At 35.6% G+C, this 18,482-nt stretch overlaps 1 protein-coding gene across 1 annotated transcript in view; it reads right to left on the bottom strand.

The window, feature by feature from the left end:
• Positions 1-6,043: 6,043 nt before the first annotated feature.
• Positions 6,044-18,482, bottom strand: part of LOC105438949 — a 36,013-nt gene continuing 23,574 nt past the window's right edge. Inside the window, exons 10-13 of the mRNA XM_030995047.1 lie at positions 16,391-16,506; positions 13,207-13,578; positions 12,561-12,704; positions 6,044-6,182 (exon numbers count right to left, since the gene is read on the bottom strand). Coding sequence (XP_030850907.1) covers positions 6,044-6,182; positions 12,561-12,704; positions 13,207-13,578; positions 16,391-16,506 — 771 coding nt within the window. The remainder of the gene's footprint in view (positions 6,183-12,560; positions 12,705-13,206; positions 13,579-16,390; positions 16,507-18,482) is intronic.

Genomic DNA, 18,482 nt, shown 5'->3' with positions numbered 1-18,482 from the left:
CTTCTTGCTTGAAGGGAGGGCAGATTTAGACTCTCTAGCCTTTCATCATAGGTGAGAGGGGTGAAACCGAGAATGATCTTGGTCACACGTCTCTGAACTCTCTCAACTTTCTCAGACTGTTGACAAGTGATTGAAGAAGACCAGACAGGTGAGGCATACTCTAGAATGGGACGGATATGGGATGCGTAAATGGTAACTAGATCACTACAGGATGCGTTGTATTTCTTCAAGATACACAACATAAACAATCGTCTCGAAGCTTTTTGAACGACGAGATCAATTTGTTGACCCCACTTCATATTACATTGCAAAGTAACTCCTAACAGTGACAGGTGTGTGACTTCCTGAAGAACAGAATCGCCGATCTTGATTTCAGGGAAAGGTGGAGGGTTTCGCATGAAGCATATATTAAGGATCTTACATTTTGACGGTTTAGGCGTCATGTGATTTGTGCTGGACCATTGGGTTAGCTGGGAGACCTGATCTTGCAATTGTGATTGCTGAGTATGTTTTCTGAATTCTGCTAGGGTAAGGTCGTCAACATATTTCCATCTATTTGGGGTGAAATCTGCAGCATCATTGATCATGATCAGAAAAAGGATTGGGCCAAGCTTGGTGCCCTGTGGGACACCACATGTTATGGATTGAACTATGCCACCAAGGCGGACAGTTTGGGATCTGTTACTCAGGAAGTCACACACAACGGAAATGATAGATTTACTGACACCCATATTTATCATCTTAGTTACTAAAACGGTATGATCGATAGCATCAAATGCTTTGGCATAGTCAACTGTGCAAATTGATGCAATCGTTCCCGATTTGTCAGTTTCACGCAAAATACAATCAACCAGGCTGAGGAGGTAATGTACAGTGGAAGAGCCTCTGACACTGCCAAACTGACGGGGGTCTATATGATCGGCAATATCACGTCTAATCCACTCCACAAGAAACTCCTCAAAGACACGAGCAAAGACTGGTGTTACAGAGATAGGACGTAACTGATCCAGAGAATTGCATGGGTTTACTTTAGGAATCGGAATGATGTTACCGATTTTCCAATACTCTGGAAACATACCCGATTGTAGACAGGAATTGAAAATGATAGATAATGGTACAGATAATTCGACAGCAAACTCACGAACAAGTCTCAAAGGAATATCATTAGTATGAGATGACTTTGAGATCTTCAGTTTCTTCAATTTATTGTACACTTGGTAAGGTTGGATTTCCGGTGGTGAATCAGCTGGCAAGTACGCCGGAAGAGACTTGCGATCCAGGGGTGGCAGGGAGGAACAGACATTCGCAAAGTGGGAGTTTATCCAGTCAGCCTGCTCGGCGGGTGCCATATGAGATCCAGTTAGCTTATTTGATGTCTTTTTTACACTAGTAATGTTACGGATCTCCTTGTACCATTTCCCAGGTTGTGATTTCTTCAGGTGTGACACCTTTCCAAGGAAGAATTTGCTCTTGGTAGCTTTAATTTCCCGCTCTACTTGCTTTCTGAGTTGGCTATAACGTGGAAGGTTTCCTGATTGATAGGCAGCTTGGCGTTGGTCGATCAGAGAACGAATACGATTGTTCATCCAAGGCTTATCATCTTCTCTCCGTACAAATGTATCTGAGGGAAGCATCTCTCATAAGCCGTGGTTAGCTCAGCTTGAAATGATACCTGCATATCAGCAGCATTTTCAAGATCAAGTAGCCAACTCCAATCTACAGAGGTCAGCCACTGGCCAAAGGACCTGATAGAAGAATCTCTAATGGGGCGGATTGATATCTTCTGTCGCTTCGGTTTGGGAATAGTGGCCTTCGGAGAAACAATGATCGTTCTATGATCACTGTTACGAATCGGGTTGATGACTGCTGGTCGGTTGTAATCATCAGCGATATTTGTCAGGACCTTGTCTAAGACGTTGTCGCCTCTCGTAGGTTTGTCAACAATCTGGGAAAAATCGATTTCGGATGCTAGAGAATCGGTATCCATGTCATTGAAATCTCCCAAGTGGAGTCAAGTGATTTCTTTATACTTTGAGCCGCACTGTCATAGGCTTCACAACCAAAATCTAATAACGATCTAATCAATGCTCTATATACCATTAGCAGGGATTTCGAGGAGCTTCCCCATGTAGTCCCAGTAAGGCACCTAAGAATGTTCAGTTTCTTTTTACATCTAAGGACTACGGCATCTATGTGCGTCTTCCATGAAAGTCTTTTGTCAAATATAAGTCCTAGGAAATGCTTCTTTGATTGGAATAAAAGTGCGTCGTTGTTTAATTTCAGTTCTGGGTATTTTGCTTTATTGTTTTTAGTAAATAACACTGGAAAGGATTTACTCTGTGAAAGGCGAAAGCCCCATTTAGTAAACCATTCAGTCAATGTGTTCAGATAGCACTGTATTCTGTTTGAAATAATTTCTATGTTATTACCTGACATCCAGATGACACAGTCATCAGCATAAATAGATGTGGTGATTAATTCATCTGTTGGAATATCACTCATCATGATATTATACAATATAGGACTTAAGACACTCCCCTGGGGGAGGCTGTTGTACATTTCATATAATTTTGATTCTTCTTTACCAATCTTTACTTGGAAAGTCCGCTCTTTCAGATAGTTATAGAGAAACTCGAGCATATTACCTGTAATACCATGTACTGATAGTTTGTAAATAAGGCCTTTGATACAAAGTCTATCATACGCCTTTTCAATATCGAGAAATATTGCTAATGTATATTCACCAACATTAATGCTTCTTTGGGTGGCATTCTCTAAAAGTACAATGTTGTCCGTGACCCCACGTTTACTACGAAAGCCAGTCATGAGGGGAGGAAGTATATTGTTCTTTTCTACATACCATTGGAGTCTATTCTTCACAATCCGTTCTAGTATCTTGGCAAAACATGAGGAAAGTGCTATGGGTCGGTACGACGATACCTTTTGGGGGTCTTTATTCTGTTTTAACACAGGTATTAGGATAGAGTGTTTCAGACTGGGAGGTATGCTACCCGTATCCCATATCAAGTTCATAGACTGTAGCATAATGTATAGTCTGCTAGCACAGACTCTAATTTGACACTCTGCCAAAACCCTAAAGTCTTGAGCAGAGCCTAGATGTATCGGTCTCTGGCTGTATAAAACAACAGCTTAACCCTGAAAAGGCCGGGCTATTTGAGGTCTTAGTACGGCCGGGGGGGGGGGGCATTATGGCCGCCCCTTAAGATCTCGGCCGCGTAGCGGCTGATCACCGCGAAAATTTGCACGCATGTCAAGTGAAGTGTATAGAATAATATGATAATTTCATTTTTTTGAAAAATTCACTCATTTGCATATATATGGTAATGTATGCAAATAAAGTCATATAAATCGCATTTTTACCCATAAATCATATATTATTCATATTTAAAGGTAATACAAAGTTTTGGGAAATTTTGAAAATTGGGTGGATAGTGAATCTTTACAATTTTGATATATTTGGATGCCCCTGTGGATGTATTATAAGCACTAAAAAAATTAGTCCCTAAAACACTTCAGTTTTCGAGAAAAATTGAATATAAAAATTTACCGGTGCTCCCGGTAAATTTTGATAAATTTCAAATGGCGCCTATGGCCGTGCAATGGTAGCTGCGACCATGAAAATCTCAGAATATGTAGTTGTGATATACAATTTCCAAACGGGAATAGCTAATCGGTCGATTTTAGTAAAGAAACATTGTTTCATAGCTAAATTAATATGTTGACCTTGAGAGGGAGCTATACAACATAAAGAGTTTATTATTTATAATTTCATAACTTTAGACTCGATTTCAACCGCGACAACGATCAATGAATATTGTAGGAACGCATATGCTTCCAATATGTTAATTGGAACCAAATTCATGACCCCATACCAAAACTTTGTAATACCTTTAAGCATTCTTTTTCACTACATATATTCATTAGACCATTCTGAATAATAATACAACACAAATATTCGGAAGAGCCAGCTTATTCCTTATGTTATCCCTTGTTTTGATAATTTCTTATGTATTTCATTGTTTGTTTAACTTATGTATTTCATTGTTTTTGTTGTTTTATTTTATTTCTTACTCCAATTCAACTATTTTGACTCCCAAAACAACCACCTAAACTTTAAACAAGACCCAATAACCCATTTTGATCTGTTTTTAGGAAAAATGACTTTTCCATATGTTTTGTACAAAAATCACGAAAATGAGCGATTTTCGGGCTGACATGCAAAGACAAAAGATCACGTGACCTTGTAACCGTAGGTCCGATTTTCAAAAAAATTCTTTTAAAAGTTGCATAAGACTCGAAAGAAAAAAGTCAGCGACCGGCGGGGCGCCATCCATATGCGTTCCCGAGCAATCAGAAAATCGTGGAGGGGGGGGGGGGGCATAATGCCCCCCCGGCCTTATTAGGGTTAAGTGCAGTGCATATTGTAGTCTCATTTTGCAGTCAGTGTTACGTACAACAACAAGGGTTTGTTCGTGTGAACTGGAAAACTTACGGAATAATATTATTTAGACTTTCCCAGAATCATACAGCTTTACAGGCACATGTTTTTCGAGGGGGCTTACACCCTTTGCCTCAATATCAAATGTTCCAGGTTATAAAATATTGCGGTCGAGCCGAAAAAACATCTTGATGTGGTAAGACTTTTATTTAATTATCTGTGATAAGATACAGACTTGCAAACTCGCGCATCGATCTCTCTGCCTCAATATAGGCTGACATACTATTGATAGGAATATTTCAAATTGTAGGATGGGGAGGGGGAGCTGTAACCACCACACCCTGCCCCCGACCCTTCGTAAAGCTTTTAGTATAATCTTGTCATTTTACGGGTTTCTCATATGGGTTTCTCATATGGTTCTCTTTAATTTACAAATGGATAAAGAACTATACTGACTAGCAGATCAAAAGAATATTATTGTTTAATGTAGATGTGAATTCGGTGTAAACAGCTACCAAATCTTACTGACTCCAACCGATTTAGACGGACTGTTAATAAGTGCAACCTAATCATTGCTGCCCAACAACTTTTGACAATATTTGCCTTAATCAAAATAGCGAAACTTTGCTGACCGTACCTTTTGCAGTTCATCAACAATCACGTTAATCACCTATTCACTGATATCATGCGTGCATATATTAAAAAATAAATAAAATACTTGCCCAAGGTTTACAAGGCATAACAACATATATATCACATGGAAGATTTCGTCCATATATAGATGGCAATAAACTTTAAAGTGAAATAATTGATAGGGGTTCTGCTGTTCATTTCCCATGAACTGAAATACATTAGATGGCCTAAATTGGTTTATTGTTGCAGTATTCGTCTCTCTCTCTCTCTCTCTCTCTCTCTCTCTCTTCCCCTCTCTTTTTAGCTCTCTATTACGATTCCTCTCTCTCTCTCTCTTCATGGGATATTGCGTATACATTATGATGGGAAATAGGCCTGAAGTGAGCTGGGGAACAGACAAAAGAAAGAGAAAACGGGGAACTCGGGGGAAAACCGAGAACATGCGGACAAAGAATATCGCAGTTAGAAATCCATAAACTAGCTATTGATATGGAGCTACTCCTATTGAAGAGTCGCTCACGGTGGGTGATGTTATTTGACACAACTTCTCGATTCTTTTGTAAACAAATTGAACTCCTCCTTTTTCCCTTCTTTTATTGGAAAAGGGGGCGTTTTCGTTCTAATACGCAGTAGATGTATAGATGAATATGAAGAAGAAAAAAATATATATATGACATTCGATCAGATTGTAAAGAGTAGGAATATCGATATATCATAACTGATTTCAACTGTTTTCTTTCTATCAAATTTCCTTTTCTGTGTATTCTTCTTCCGCAACTTAAAATGAGGAATATTATGTACGCCTCCAAAACTTAAACTGGTACACTTTATTTCTTCTATAGGCGACACTATCTTTACATTAGTTTTGTTCTAGTCTTGAACGCCTCACGAATTGCGAAGCAACTCGGTCTGCAATTCATATTAAACAATGATATTCTGACATCGTTTAATTCAAATATCTAAATGTAAAATCTCGCATCCAAAGGCTCCATAGCTCTGCCATCCACACATCTTGCCGTTGTTGTGATACTCTCCCATTGATCTCAAGACTGATGTTGTGTCTTCATCTCTTAAGACATGGCTCTCAAAACTTCAAGTCCAATGCATTAATATGAGTTAAAATAAATCCAAAGACCCGATATTAATTGGCTATGCAAGAGAATGACATGTATTTATGTTTTTCATACTTTGCAATTTATGATCCCTACGATATATTATTCGGATCCTTGCAAATCAATTTCCCTTGATGTTATTCTTAAGTGTTACTGAATAAAAACAAACCCATTATTATATTGTTATTTTTATTTCTTCCAAGTCAGCTCCATATTATCAGCCACCCCCAAATGTTGAAAATTGGAATGCATTATAAAAGACCTTATATCATACAATGCGATTTCCTTTTAATCCAAGTCAGTCCCATAAAATGTGGCCAACCTCAATATGTTTAATATGTATACACTTGCATAGCGCCCTCTTCATATCCATGTTCAATGTCCTGCTTGAGCAACGACACGTATTCACTTCTTTTATATTATCTAGAGCAATATAGGCCTTTGTATGAACATAATGATAGTTGTCTCACTCCTTTCTTTTCTAATTTTAAGGTTAACACTAATGTTTTTAATTATACTTACAAATTATTGTCCGTTGAATCTATAACAGACGACAGATTATAGCTATTATTAATCGTTTTCCTTTCTCGGCATCCATGTGACTCTTTTGTTTGGCTCCGCTATTCACTTTTTTCTTGATTTTGTTTATGCTGAATAGATAATTATTGTAATAATAATAAGAATATTAATCATCATCATCATCATCATCACCTTTCTCATCTGTAATTTCTTTCTACTATTAAGTATTATACATTAGCCCTATTTTAGTAAAACATTTACCCTATTTCCATATGCATATACAAAGAAATATACAAGACACTCTTTGAAAATAAAAGAATAAAAACCTTTATAATCGTCGAATTGTTTCAGATTAAGATTTTATTGTACTGTTCATATACATGAAAGGTGCCCATTCTGTCATAATATGTCATCATAATATTTAACCAAATATTGACACAAAACATATTCTTTACTATGATTGTGAAAACATTACCCAGGATAGATGCGAGCAACCCTTGAGACTTTAGAGCATTTAAAAGTATCATTAAAACTCAAAACATATTATCTTACAATATGAGTCAATGAATTCATGATAACACTTATACAGTTATGTCATTAGCAATACTTGGTAAATATAATGAAATATATGTAAATCAGAAGAGGTTTACTATGTCATACAAAAATGAATGCTAGAAATCAAATCCTTCATCAATTTTACATATCGTCACATTGGTAATCACTATATGCAGTGTCTATTCAATTCAATTTAATTCAATTCAATTTAATTCAATTTGTATTTGTCCAAGTTAAAAACATGGAAATGTTACACGGGATTTTGTTTGTACAAGCAATACAAACACATATGTAAACAACAAAAACAGTAATAATCGGAATACATGAATGATAAATATATATGTAGACGTCGACATCTTAGACATTAAAAAGTAGAATAACCAATAGCATGAGCACTAATAGAGAGTAAACGGGGAAAGGTGTGATAGAGAAAGAAGGACAGCAGATCGAGGTGAGAGAGAAGGAAATGAGTCAGAAGAAGGAGAAGGATAAAGAGAGAAAGGGAAAGAGGGCTGATGCGAGGTAAAGAACAGAGAAGTAGGAACGGGTGTAAGAAGAAAAAGAGAATATCATGAAATGATAAAGGTAATACACAAAAAGATAATGAACTCCCATTATGAAATTAGTTAACACATTCGTATATTAACATGGAAGTGCAAAAGAAGACAATTAAGAAAAGGATAATGTAATAAGAAAGAACCGGGAAATTAGAAGGAAAGGAAAGTGGGGGGGGGGGGGGGGGGGGGTAAGAGGACACATTTTTTTTTTTTTTTGGTCTCGAAATTTGAAAATTTGAGATTTTGCTCCGTTGGGGGGGGGGGGGGTAAGGTCACCTGTTTCAGGTCAGCCATGGGGATAATTTTTTTTTTTTTTTTTTTTTTTTTTTTAATAAAAAACAAAACAAAACAAACAAACAAACTAAAAACTAAAAGGGGGGGTTTTAGGGGGATTTTTTTTTTTTTTTTTTTTTTTTTTTTTTTTTTGGGGGGGGGGGGGGGGGTTTTACACACATTAAATTACCAAAGGGGGGGTTTAACCCCCCAAACCCCCCCCCCCCCCCTGTGTACGCGCCTGCATGTAGGCATACCACAACAATCGATTTAAGATCGATGGGGATAATGAATAATACAGTGGCCTACAGTCAATGGGATACAGGGGTATATCCCACGAGCTACAGAGCATATAACCATGGACCTAATACATTAGGTCCATGCAGTGGCGTACGCAGGATTTTTTTAAGGGGGAGGGGGGGGGGGTAACCTAAAAAAGGGGTGGGGGTTTGGTAAAAAAATACACATATAATACACACATAACAAAAACTCAAGGGGGGTTAACCCCCCCCCCCCCCCCCCCCCCCCCCTGCGTACGCGCCTGGGTCCATGATATCACATATCGCATCCTTACCGGGTACCTATCTTAAAACACCTGGGTGGGGAGGAGTAATGTAGATTAAATGCCTTGCTCATTGATATGAGTGTCGTGCAGGGCCTCGAACACAAGATGTTTACATTTCCAGTCAAGTGATGAAACCACTCGACTACGACACCTCTATGATGATGATGGAAAAAGAAGCAAAGAAATTCCGTAAATTAAAAAAAAGAATGTTAATTGCGCTGGTCCATGATTGATAAAACTCGATAATGAGGAGAGAGAAAGAGAGACAGCTATAGAGAAGAGGGTTATAGGCCTATATATCTGAATTAGAGACTGGAGTAACAATTATTGAATTAAACAGTTATAGAATTAATTTTATTTCAATAAGGTGGACAAACGTCTGACTATTAAATACAAAGTTCAAAATAGTATATTTCTCGGATCAGAAGGGGTTTCATTAAACAACATAACAATAAGGATCTATTTATACAGCGCATTATACTGCCGGTTAAGTCCCTTTGCGCTGTATATGGTCATGCATAATAATTGTATTCCGAAAACTAATTACAACAACAAATATAGCCATGCTCATTAAAATACACCAAACTACATATAAATTGGAACATACGCAATAAACTAACAGATAGAAACATAAAGTAGACAAATTTAAGGCACATTATATTATTTACGTTGAAATGTCATGCAAACATTCTTGTCACTTTAAGTTACAATACACAAATGAGGATGAATATAATTCATCACGTTTAAATTCAAGATAATGGTTTCTCACATATATAGTTAGTTAGTCATGCATGCAACAAAATAGACCTACATTGTAAAGTAACGACGAACGACATTCTTTATAATCTAATCAATATATATAAAATACTCAAGTTTCAGTAAACAATATTTTGCTGATACCGAATGCAATACTTGATATTGATAATCATGTTAATCAATACAAATACTTATAGTAATACCGCCACAACATCAACATCGTCAACAAGACCACAACAATAACAACAAAATCAACTACTACTGCTACTATTACTAGTGATAAATTGTGCTTTGGAATATTTTCGCAAAATGCGGTAATGTCTCAGTGCGCTATACAATGAACAATACAAATATTAGTTCCATAAATACAGAAATATATTAAGCTGAATGCCACATGATTTACTCTTAATAATGTTCTTGCATTGCATGTAATAGTGTACAATCACTAGTTGAACTTGTAGAAAAACAGCTGATTGGATATTTAGAATTAGTATGCATTTATACAGCCTCAATTTATAAGTGTCAGTAATTTATAACTTGCGTTGCAAAGACACTTCTTTGTACAGGCACATACAATTTGGCTACGTTATTTACAAATTATCAACAGACAAAATTACCAACTCAAATATATCAGACAAGATTGTTTTCCCTTTCAAAATGAAAATCATAAATCATAAGAAAACTTTTATGTGATACATGCAACAGTTCATACACAAGAGATATTGGATAAAATAATATTATTTACCACTGTATATACGAGCTACAATTGTTATTGTTAATTTGTGATAACTCGAGAAACTATACCACTTGTTGATTTTCTTGTTAAATATTTGTTTTATGTATTGTGAAACAAAATGTTCATATATATATGAATGAAATTTACGAATAAAATTCATTTTCAAATTCAAATACATACAGTATTTTGTTTGTGAATTAAAACTGGTCTTCATTGGCCTTTTTGGAAGGGTAATGTATTTCCTTCATTTCCCATATGTGGATATGTGGATCAAAAGGTTTAACCTTCTTGCGCTTGTAGGGAATCACATTAGGCCTGGTGCTGAAATTATCGTCAATTTAAGAAATCTTTTTTTTTTAATCGATCTATATTTTTGGTTTAAATTATCAAGCACAAAGACATTAGGCCTGCAATTAAGTTAGCAAATTTAATGACCTTGTCCAATACTGTGTTTTCGAGAAATAGGGTACTTATATAGTATGATTAGGCCTACCTGGCTTAGAAAAGGGTTCAAATAGAAACGGTCACCATGTTTTTTTCGACTTTTTGTAGGTTTGTTTATTTGGTTCGTTCGTTTATTCTTTTTGTTCTTTGTATATGTTCATTTTATTTTGTGTTTGTCATTACTGTTATATTCTGTATTTATACATTTAATTACATTTCAACAAATTAATTACATTTCAACAAATTAATGTCATTTGTTCATGTTTGCCGTGTTTATAGTCTCTCATTTATAGCATCCATTTCGGTTCTGACATGGCTTAACTGTTTTTACATAAAACGTAATAATAAATAATGAAAGACAATTGATTCTAATATGGTACTGACATCATTTTGGCAATGTCTGTTGCACACGAGGTTTTGTTTAGATTGCTTTAACCGAGCTTTAACCGAGCTAGGTGATTCAGTTAGGATATAACACCCTTAATTCGAAGAGAGGTTTGCACTGTTTGATTTGCATTAACTTTTCGGTACGATATAACTCTCTTATGATACGTCAATGCCTACCCCAGTCGCTGACGCAGTCATACTCTAGGCAAATTCCGCATCGTGTACATTCTCTACATAGCAGATGTGGTAACTAAAGCTCTGCCAGTTGCACAATTCAAATTCGAATAGAAATATTACTGTATTTTTTCTTATAATGAATATTTTTCCGTCATATTTTTAAGAAATGTTCAATCATGATATTTTACAAGTTTTTAGATTTTCACCGTGTAAATCCACGTAACACCCTTTAAAGTATATTAAATGCATGAACACTGAGAGTAACATTATGAAGGGAATTCAAAATCACAATCACAAGAGCTGCAATACCGATGTAAAGCATACACATCCGTCTATATCATATGAATGTCAACGTGATTCAGTGGATGAATACTGAAATCGATTGCATGACAATTGTAAAAGAAAAAGTCCGATGATGTGTTTGAGGCACTTTTCATTTCAGCCCACATTTCCTGTTCGCGTGCAAAGATTGTCTGCTCCGTCTGATTCGTCAGATCGAGTGTGGTGCCAGCTCTATGATTACTCACTGAAATCATCTCTAAAGTGATGGAGAGAGAGAGAGAGAGAGAGAGAAAGAGAGAGAGAGAGAGAGAAAGAGAGAGAGAGAGAGAAAGAGAGAGAAGTGTAAATGTGTGCATCAACATACAAACAGCGCTACATTAAATAATAATAACATAGAGCAGTAAAAGGAGGGCAAAGAAGAGAGATTGAATATCACACAGCTTTACGTCAAAAAGAACCATCTTTACTATTTTAATTTGAATTAAATTGAACTTATTTTCTTTTACAACATGTAAATGGGCAATATCTGTTATTCAGTTAATTAATACGTAGAAAACATGCGCGAATAATGTAACAAAATAAGCCAACATGGAATATGAAAAATAGTATAAATACCTTCAGTTTATCACTTCGCTAATCCAGTAACCTAAGCCTATTATTCAATTGGCACCTTTGAACATTCATGATTGCACATTTCCAAAGAAATATTAATCTACCCGCACGCCATTTGTCAATTCTTTGTTACATTTTGCATATAATAATTGATGAGAGACTATGAGTGGTACATAGTGTCAGTTCCTTTCATTCTCGATGAAAACAGAGATAAACAATTAAACATAATAACTAACACTTATTTCTAGATGTCTATTACAGCATTTTGTTAATGTGAAACGATACTTCTACAACCAGGGTCTGAAAATCAGACTATTACTTAGGTGATTGCAATCACTTATGTTGATTCGACAATAGTCGTTATTTTACCACCAAAAACCATTTTCAAACCTTTTCTTTTTGAGGGAAGTCTTTAATATTAAGTATTGTTTTTCAAATGCTGTTGGAATTCAACCTTTTCATTTGTTTGACCTGCTAATGGGACATGTAGTACCTTAAAGAGCATTGCAAGCCTGGAAGTAAGAGTTTGAGAGAAGGACGTGGTTTGCCATGCTCCACCTCCACCTCCATGACCTGATCTTTATTGCACGCAATTATGACATCATCCACGCCCGCATCTGACCCGCATCGTATGAATCTACCAGTATCAAAATAGACGCAATACAGCATTTCTCCTTTCGTGCTTCTCGTGATTTTTCGTATTGTTTTAATTTGATTCTACAAGATGGAAATGCTCATTAATAATTTAAAAGACCAAATGCCCCAATTTTACGATTTTCTTTCATGATAGACTATTGTTAAATGACTAATCTCACTCATGAGCGAATGGTATGAAACTAAATGCAAATCATCTTTAAAAGGAATAATTTATGTTTATTTTGAGATATGAAAGATAAGTACTATTCAATTATTTAATTTGAAAATTCTTAAAATAAATAGTGTATACTTTTTTTCGGGGGGGGGGGGGGCTTGAGTGTATTATGGATAGGAAAACGGATGGGAGAAAGAACGAGAGAGAGAGAGAGAAAAAGAGAGAGAGAGAGAGAGAGAGAGAGAGAGAGAGAAAGAGAGAAGAAGAGAGGGGTAAAAGAAATGAAACATATCAAAGTACTCTTTTAACAAATGACATAATGTCTCACCTGATAATCTTCAGATGTTTGAGGTTGTGAGGTGATCTGAAAGTTTGTAAGATTAGTTCCATCTTACTGTTGCCAATGTCAAGATCGCTGAATGTCACCTTGACAAGCTGAGGGGAGATAATCAGGAGGGCATTGGGTAGTGAAGTGGGCTCCTCGTGGAAACCAGCCGGTCGCCATCCATCCACACGTGTTTGAATGGTCAGTTCTGTTGCTCCTGGTAGATGGATCCTCTGGATGACGTCACAGTTGATCGTCCTCCGTACCTGTATAGTGATCTTCTTCACACTGTCAAACATCGAACCACAATCCTGCCATCCTTCTAGTGTGTCAGTATCCACTGTCAGCTCAGCCAGGGTGGGGCTCGTGTTAAAACTCTGGACGTGATAATGTACATACAAAAAGAGGAAATTAAAGTGCACTAGCAAATGTTCGATTGATGGTAAATATTGAATTGCGTTTTTAAGTTTCATGAAGAAAAGCGACAAAAATCATGAAAATGGATTATGCTAGCCTCATGTGTATTGTAGAATATAAACAAGGATTTTAAGAAGACATGAGCGGAACAAATGCGAGAAAGGTTTTGCAATTGCCAGTATAAGTTGCATGATAGTCAAAGTTATAAGAAATAAAAAAAAATTTGCTTTCATGCAATACAATTGTACATGTTTATCATTCATAATTTCCCAATAGTAATATGTTAAAGGCAAGTACAGTTTATAGATTCAATGAAACGAAGACCAGTCTAATTTAGCCATACATTAGGATGAACACCTTCTGAATAATTTACAATCAGTTAAATGAAATGCAAGTATTCCGTACTCCGTATATGCAATATTCAAATAAAATGTAACTGGCATGCCATACATGTATAAGAGTCTGAAATAGTAATTTTGAAAATGATTTTTAAAAAATCAAATGTTATATCATGATTAGTACATTAAACCTTTGTCGATGTATATAGTAAGAGTTAATTTATCATAGTACTTGAATTGTGATGCACAGTGGGCCATTTAAGAATGTCCGATGTCAAATTTTGCTGCAGGATTAACAGATATTTAATATGAAACATGTCTACAGGTACTAATATACCACCATATAATTTAGCGTTTGAAGTAATGTCTTGTCTCAACAGATTCGTATTTGCAGGTGTTATAATGCATAGGCATACCGTGAGGAAGGCGGGCGAAGTAGCCGCGTCCCCCATTGAAGAAAAATATAGGCGAAACAAGACATTGTATGGGTGTAACACCTTTTTGCTCCTTGCCATTATGGTCATGTCGAAATGATGATGCATGTTTTACATGATTTATATGAAATAACAATTCATTTAAACACCCAAATGCATTATAACACCTGAGAATAAGAATATAGTTATATATATTAACGCAATCTGTACTGCCTTTTCTTTCACCAATGATATAGTTACATGTTATTCCTTTCCTTTTAAAGGTGTCACATTTCGATATTTTTTTTTATTTGAATCCCTTTGGAAAACATTTCGCTTTAGTTGAATGTTCCACTACATTAACATCCGTAAATGATTAAACGATTGAAAATTTTAATGAATATCAATAAAACAGATAAAGCTAACAAATAAAGATGATTATTTGTAGGGCTTCGTAATGCAGTGGCAGATCAGATTGGTGACAATCAACAACAACAACAAAAGGGGGAGGGGTCATTATATTTCTCAGATGCCCTCGTACTCTTTAAAGTCCCTCTTCGTACTGAATTATGTATTATACTTGTTCTGTTTTGTATCTTGTTAATCGTTTGATTTAAATGTCGTATTTTTTTTGTTTTTTATTGCCCATTGACTCTTTTTTTTATACATATTGTATGAATTGATGTTGGAATATGGAAATAAATGATTTAAATTCAATTGAAAGTGTTGGGAGCCACAAATTCGACAAAAATATGATGGCAAAATTTCACTTGAATCATATCATAATGTGAAAAAGGACTTCTGCAAAGATCCCCCCCCCCCACAAAAAAAAAATGTATTTGAACATAAATATGATAAAAGAATACATAATTTTGGTTTTCTGTTGTACTGCTGTATTCTTTTATCAATATTTATGACATCCTCTTTTACATTATGATACAATTTAAGTGAAATATTTCCATCAAATTGTTGGGGCCCCCAACACTTCAGAGGGGCTTCAATTATCTGACCAGCAACCAAAAGTACGTCTTTCCTTCGTAATTTAATGGGTCTATTTACTTTGAGTTTATTTTTTTGTAAGCGCTATGGAGTTTTGTATTTATCTTTTCTAAATATTCGATACGTAGTAAGATGGAGAGAAAAAGCAAGGCTTATGACAGTTAAGTGCCGTTGTGGGTGGAGAGGGGGGGGGGGGGGGGGGGTAAATTGCATAATTAAGGACCCATTCTTATTTTGTATAATTATGCCAGATAGGGTTTTGCCGAAGGAGGGGGGAGGGGGGCGTTTGTCCCTATTCTCGATCCGCCATTATTCACCCCGTGGAGTGATCACGTGGTGCCAAAGTTATCATTGCTGACACACAGCGTCTTGTAAACTCTGGAAAAGGAGCTGTTTGAATTCGATTATTATTATTATTACTATTATTGTTATTATTAATATTTTAATTATTATTGATTATCCTCTGAGAAACACATCTCCAATGAAAAGGGTTTCAATCTGTCGTGCAAACTTATTACAGGCCCTTGGTGTATATTTTTATATGGTTTATCACCAGTTTAACCTGGCTGCATTGATACAATGTTATGCGTAATGTTGACATTTCAACAGCCCCTCCTAGATATAGTTTTGAAAGAACTAATTAAAGTGATAAATTCTTGTTCATCATAGAAACCGTCCATTGCCATTTTTTAATATATTTGGATGAAGTATAGCTGTGAAAAATATTGTTTTTACTATCAATCTTTAATATTACGTTTGTCTGTTTTTGTATTTGACAGAAAGTTTACTTTTCGCATCAACTTCCCGAAACTTTCAGCTTTTCCTACCTGCTTCCTTTTCACGGTGTAGTACTTTGAACAGTAAAATCGTACAATTTCGTTTGACTATATAGGAAAGAGTACACCTCCTGTATAACAAAAACATGTAGTGATTTGCTAAGAGTCCGAAGAAAAAATTCAAATCAATACCTTTGCAGATGATGCCATCGATGACGATGTTGAGTAGAAGTCATCGTGATACTGACCCATGAGAGTCAGGTCCTTCAGATGAGTCATCTTACAGATGAACTGAGCGAGATCACGTGATGCAGAGGGACGTTCACTGAGATCAGCAGAGTAGATGTAAAGAGTCTCAATCTGTTATGATAGCAACATTATGTTTAATGAATACTAATAACAACCAAATAAAACTATATTCAAGAATCAACAATTCATTAAAAATTATATTAATATCATTGCCGTATAGTAACATTGTGTTAGATAAACTCCTAACACAATATCATTTATTTTGGGTATGATATACAAATCTTGACACCTGAAATTATTACCACTTTCAATAGTTCTTGGCTTCTTTTGAGACCGATTCAATGGTGTTTATTCATACATGTAACTGATAGATAATGACAGAGATGATTAGTTTGTTTTTGATTGATCCCATCGAGACTGTAGGCATTGCGGATAAAGTAAATTATAATATTTTCTAGATCATGTTGACCTGCTGACTGAGGGAGTAGTTAGGAAATATGAATGAAGGACTTGGCTCATGATCTAAAGTCTTACAGAACAAAAGAGAAGAAGTCAACGCAAAGCGTAGCACCCCCTCGCCGGGTACAATTTCCTTAATTGAGCAATTTTTTGCATATTTAATGAGCTGTGACCTTTGAGCTTTGACGTATGTATTCAACAACATTACTTACGTTTTTGGATTAAAAACAAACATTTTGCGTATATTTAAGTAGTCATTTTCGCATATTTAATAATAATAATAATAATAACCTAGGCTTCTATAGCGCATTTCATCTTCGAAGAAAATAACAATGCGCTTTACAATATTAATACAACAAAATTACACAAAACTACTAATTCACGAACTAAAGAAATATCAAAATAAGGACAAGATTAATAATAATCAATCATTATAAACATCAATTACAGAGAAATGAAGGCAAAGTACAGTAATGTAATTAAATTTTGATGAATACAATAATACAGACAAATGGCATTAGAAAGCGTTTTTAAAGAAGTAGGTTTTCAGTTGAGATTGAAAGAAAATTAAGTCTATGATGGTTCGGAAGGTAGTGGGTAGAGAGTTCCTTTGACCTACATACTCCGAAATCAAACATAGGCTGTATTTTAATACTATGTGCCTTCATATCCAATTTCATTAAAATCCGATAAACATTACTAAAGTTATCAAACGGAAACCAGATTTGTTACGGAAGGACAGAAGGAAGGACGTGCGACAGCTTTACTACATGTATATCGCCTCCGATCTCGTCGACGAGGGGTTTAATAAAACAAGAAGGCATAACGGTCACAAACCAGTCCTCAACCAAACTACTCTACATGGAAAACGTGTGCTTTTAATCGAGGAAAAATCAGAACACCCTTTTTATGTTATCGACATCATTATATGGATCCATGGTTGTAAGAGAAGAGGGGATTTCATCTCGCGGTCACATGATCCGGTAATTTTACTGACCCTACTACGTTTAAACGTCGGAATGATGAGGGGTGGTGGGGGGGAGCGATCCATATACTGGATGTCAAGTCTTAATCTGTTATAATAGTTACATTGTATTGGATAAACAAGTGCTAACATTACATCAGATTCAGTTGCCATCCTCATTATTTTACAAATTATACGATATTCTGAAATTTGATTTAGTAAAATATATTGAAAAAATGTGAAATAAAAAGTACATGGAAAACTTTCCAGTTTCCAAAGGGTTTCAGATATAATTCAAAAGGGGACAAAGAGATTCGATTTTTCATTTGTTTAGGTTTTTAAATTTAAATATTTAGTCTCATCAGCATTCGCAGTTAAAATAGTTGTCTCTCCATCAGCAGTTCCAAAGCACCCCGAAGAGTCATATGAAATTTAAAATATGGTTTATATTATTCACTATAGATCTTAAAATCTTCCCTCTGATTTTGTATTATGACAGATATTCACTTTTCGCATCCACTTCCTGAAACGATAAATTGTTCCTACCTGCTTATTCTTAACGGTGTACCAATAGGGAGAGTAAAATTGTACTCTTTCGTATGACTATATAGGAAAGAGTCCTTGAATATACGATCAATTCAATACCTTTGCAGATGATGCCATC

Source organism: Strongylocentrotus purpuratus, unplaced genomic scaffold (assembly GCF_000002235.5).
Source record: "Strongylocentrotus purpuratus isolate Spur 01 unplaced genomic scaffold, Spur_5.0 spur5_scaffold_21, whole genome shotgun sequence".
In the NCBI taxonomy this organism is placed as follows: Eukaryota; Metazoa; Echinodermata; class Echinoidea; order Camarodonta; family Strongylocentrotidae; genus Strongylocentrotus; species Strongylocentrotus purpuratus.
The sequence above is the reverse complement of the archived record's forward strand: the minus strand, read 5'-3'. Positions and strand labels throughout refer to the sequence as shown.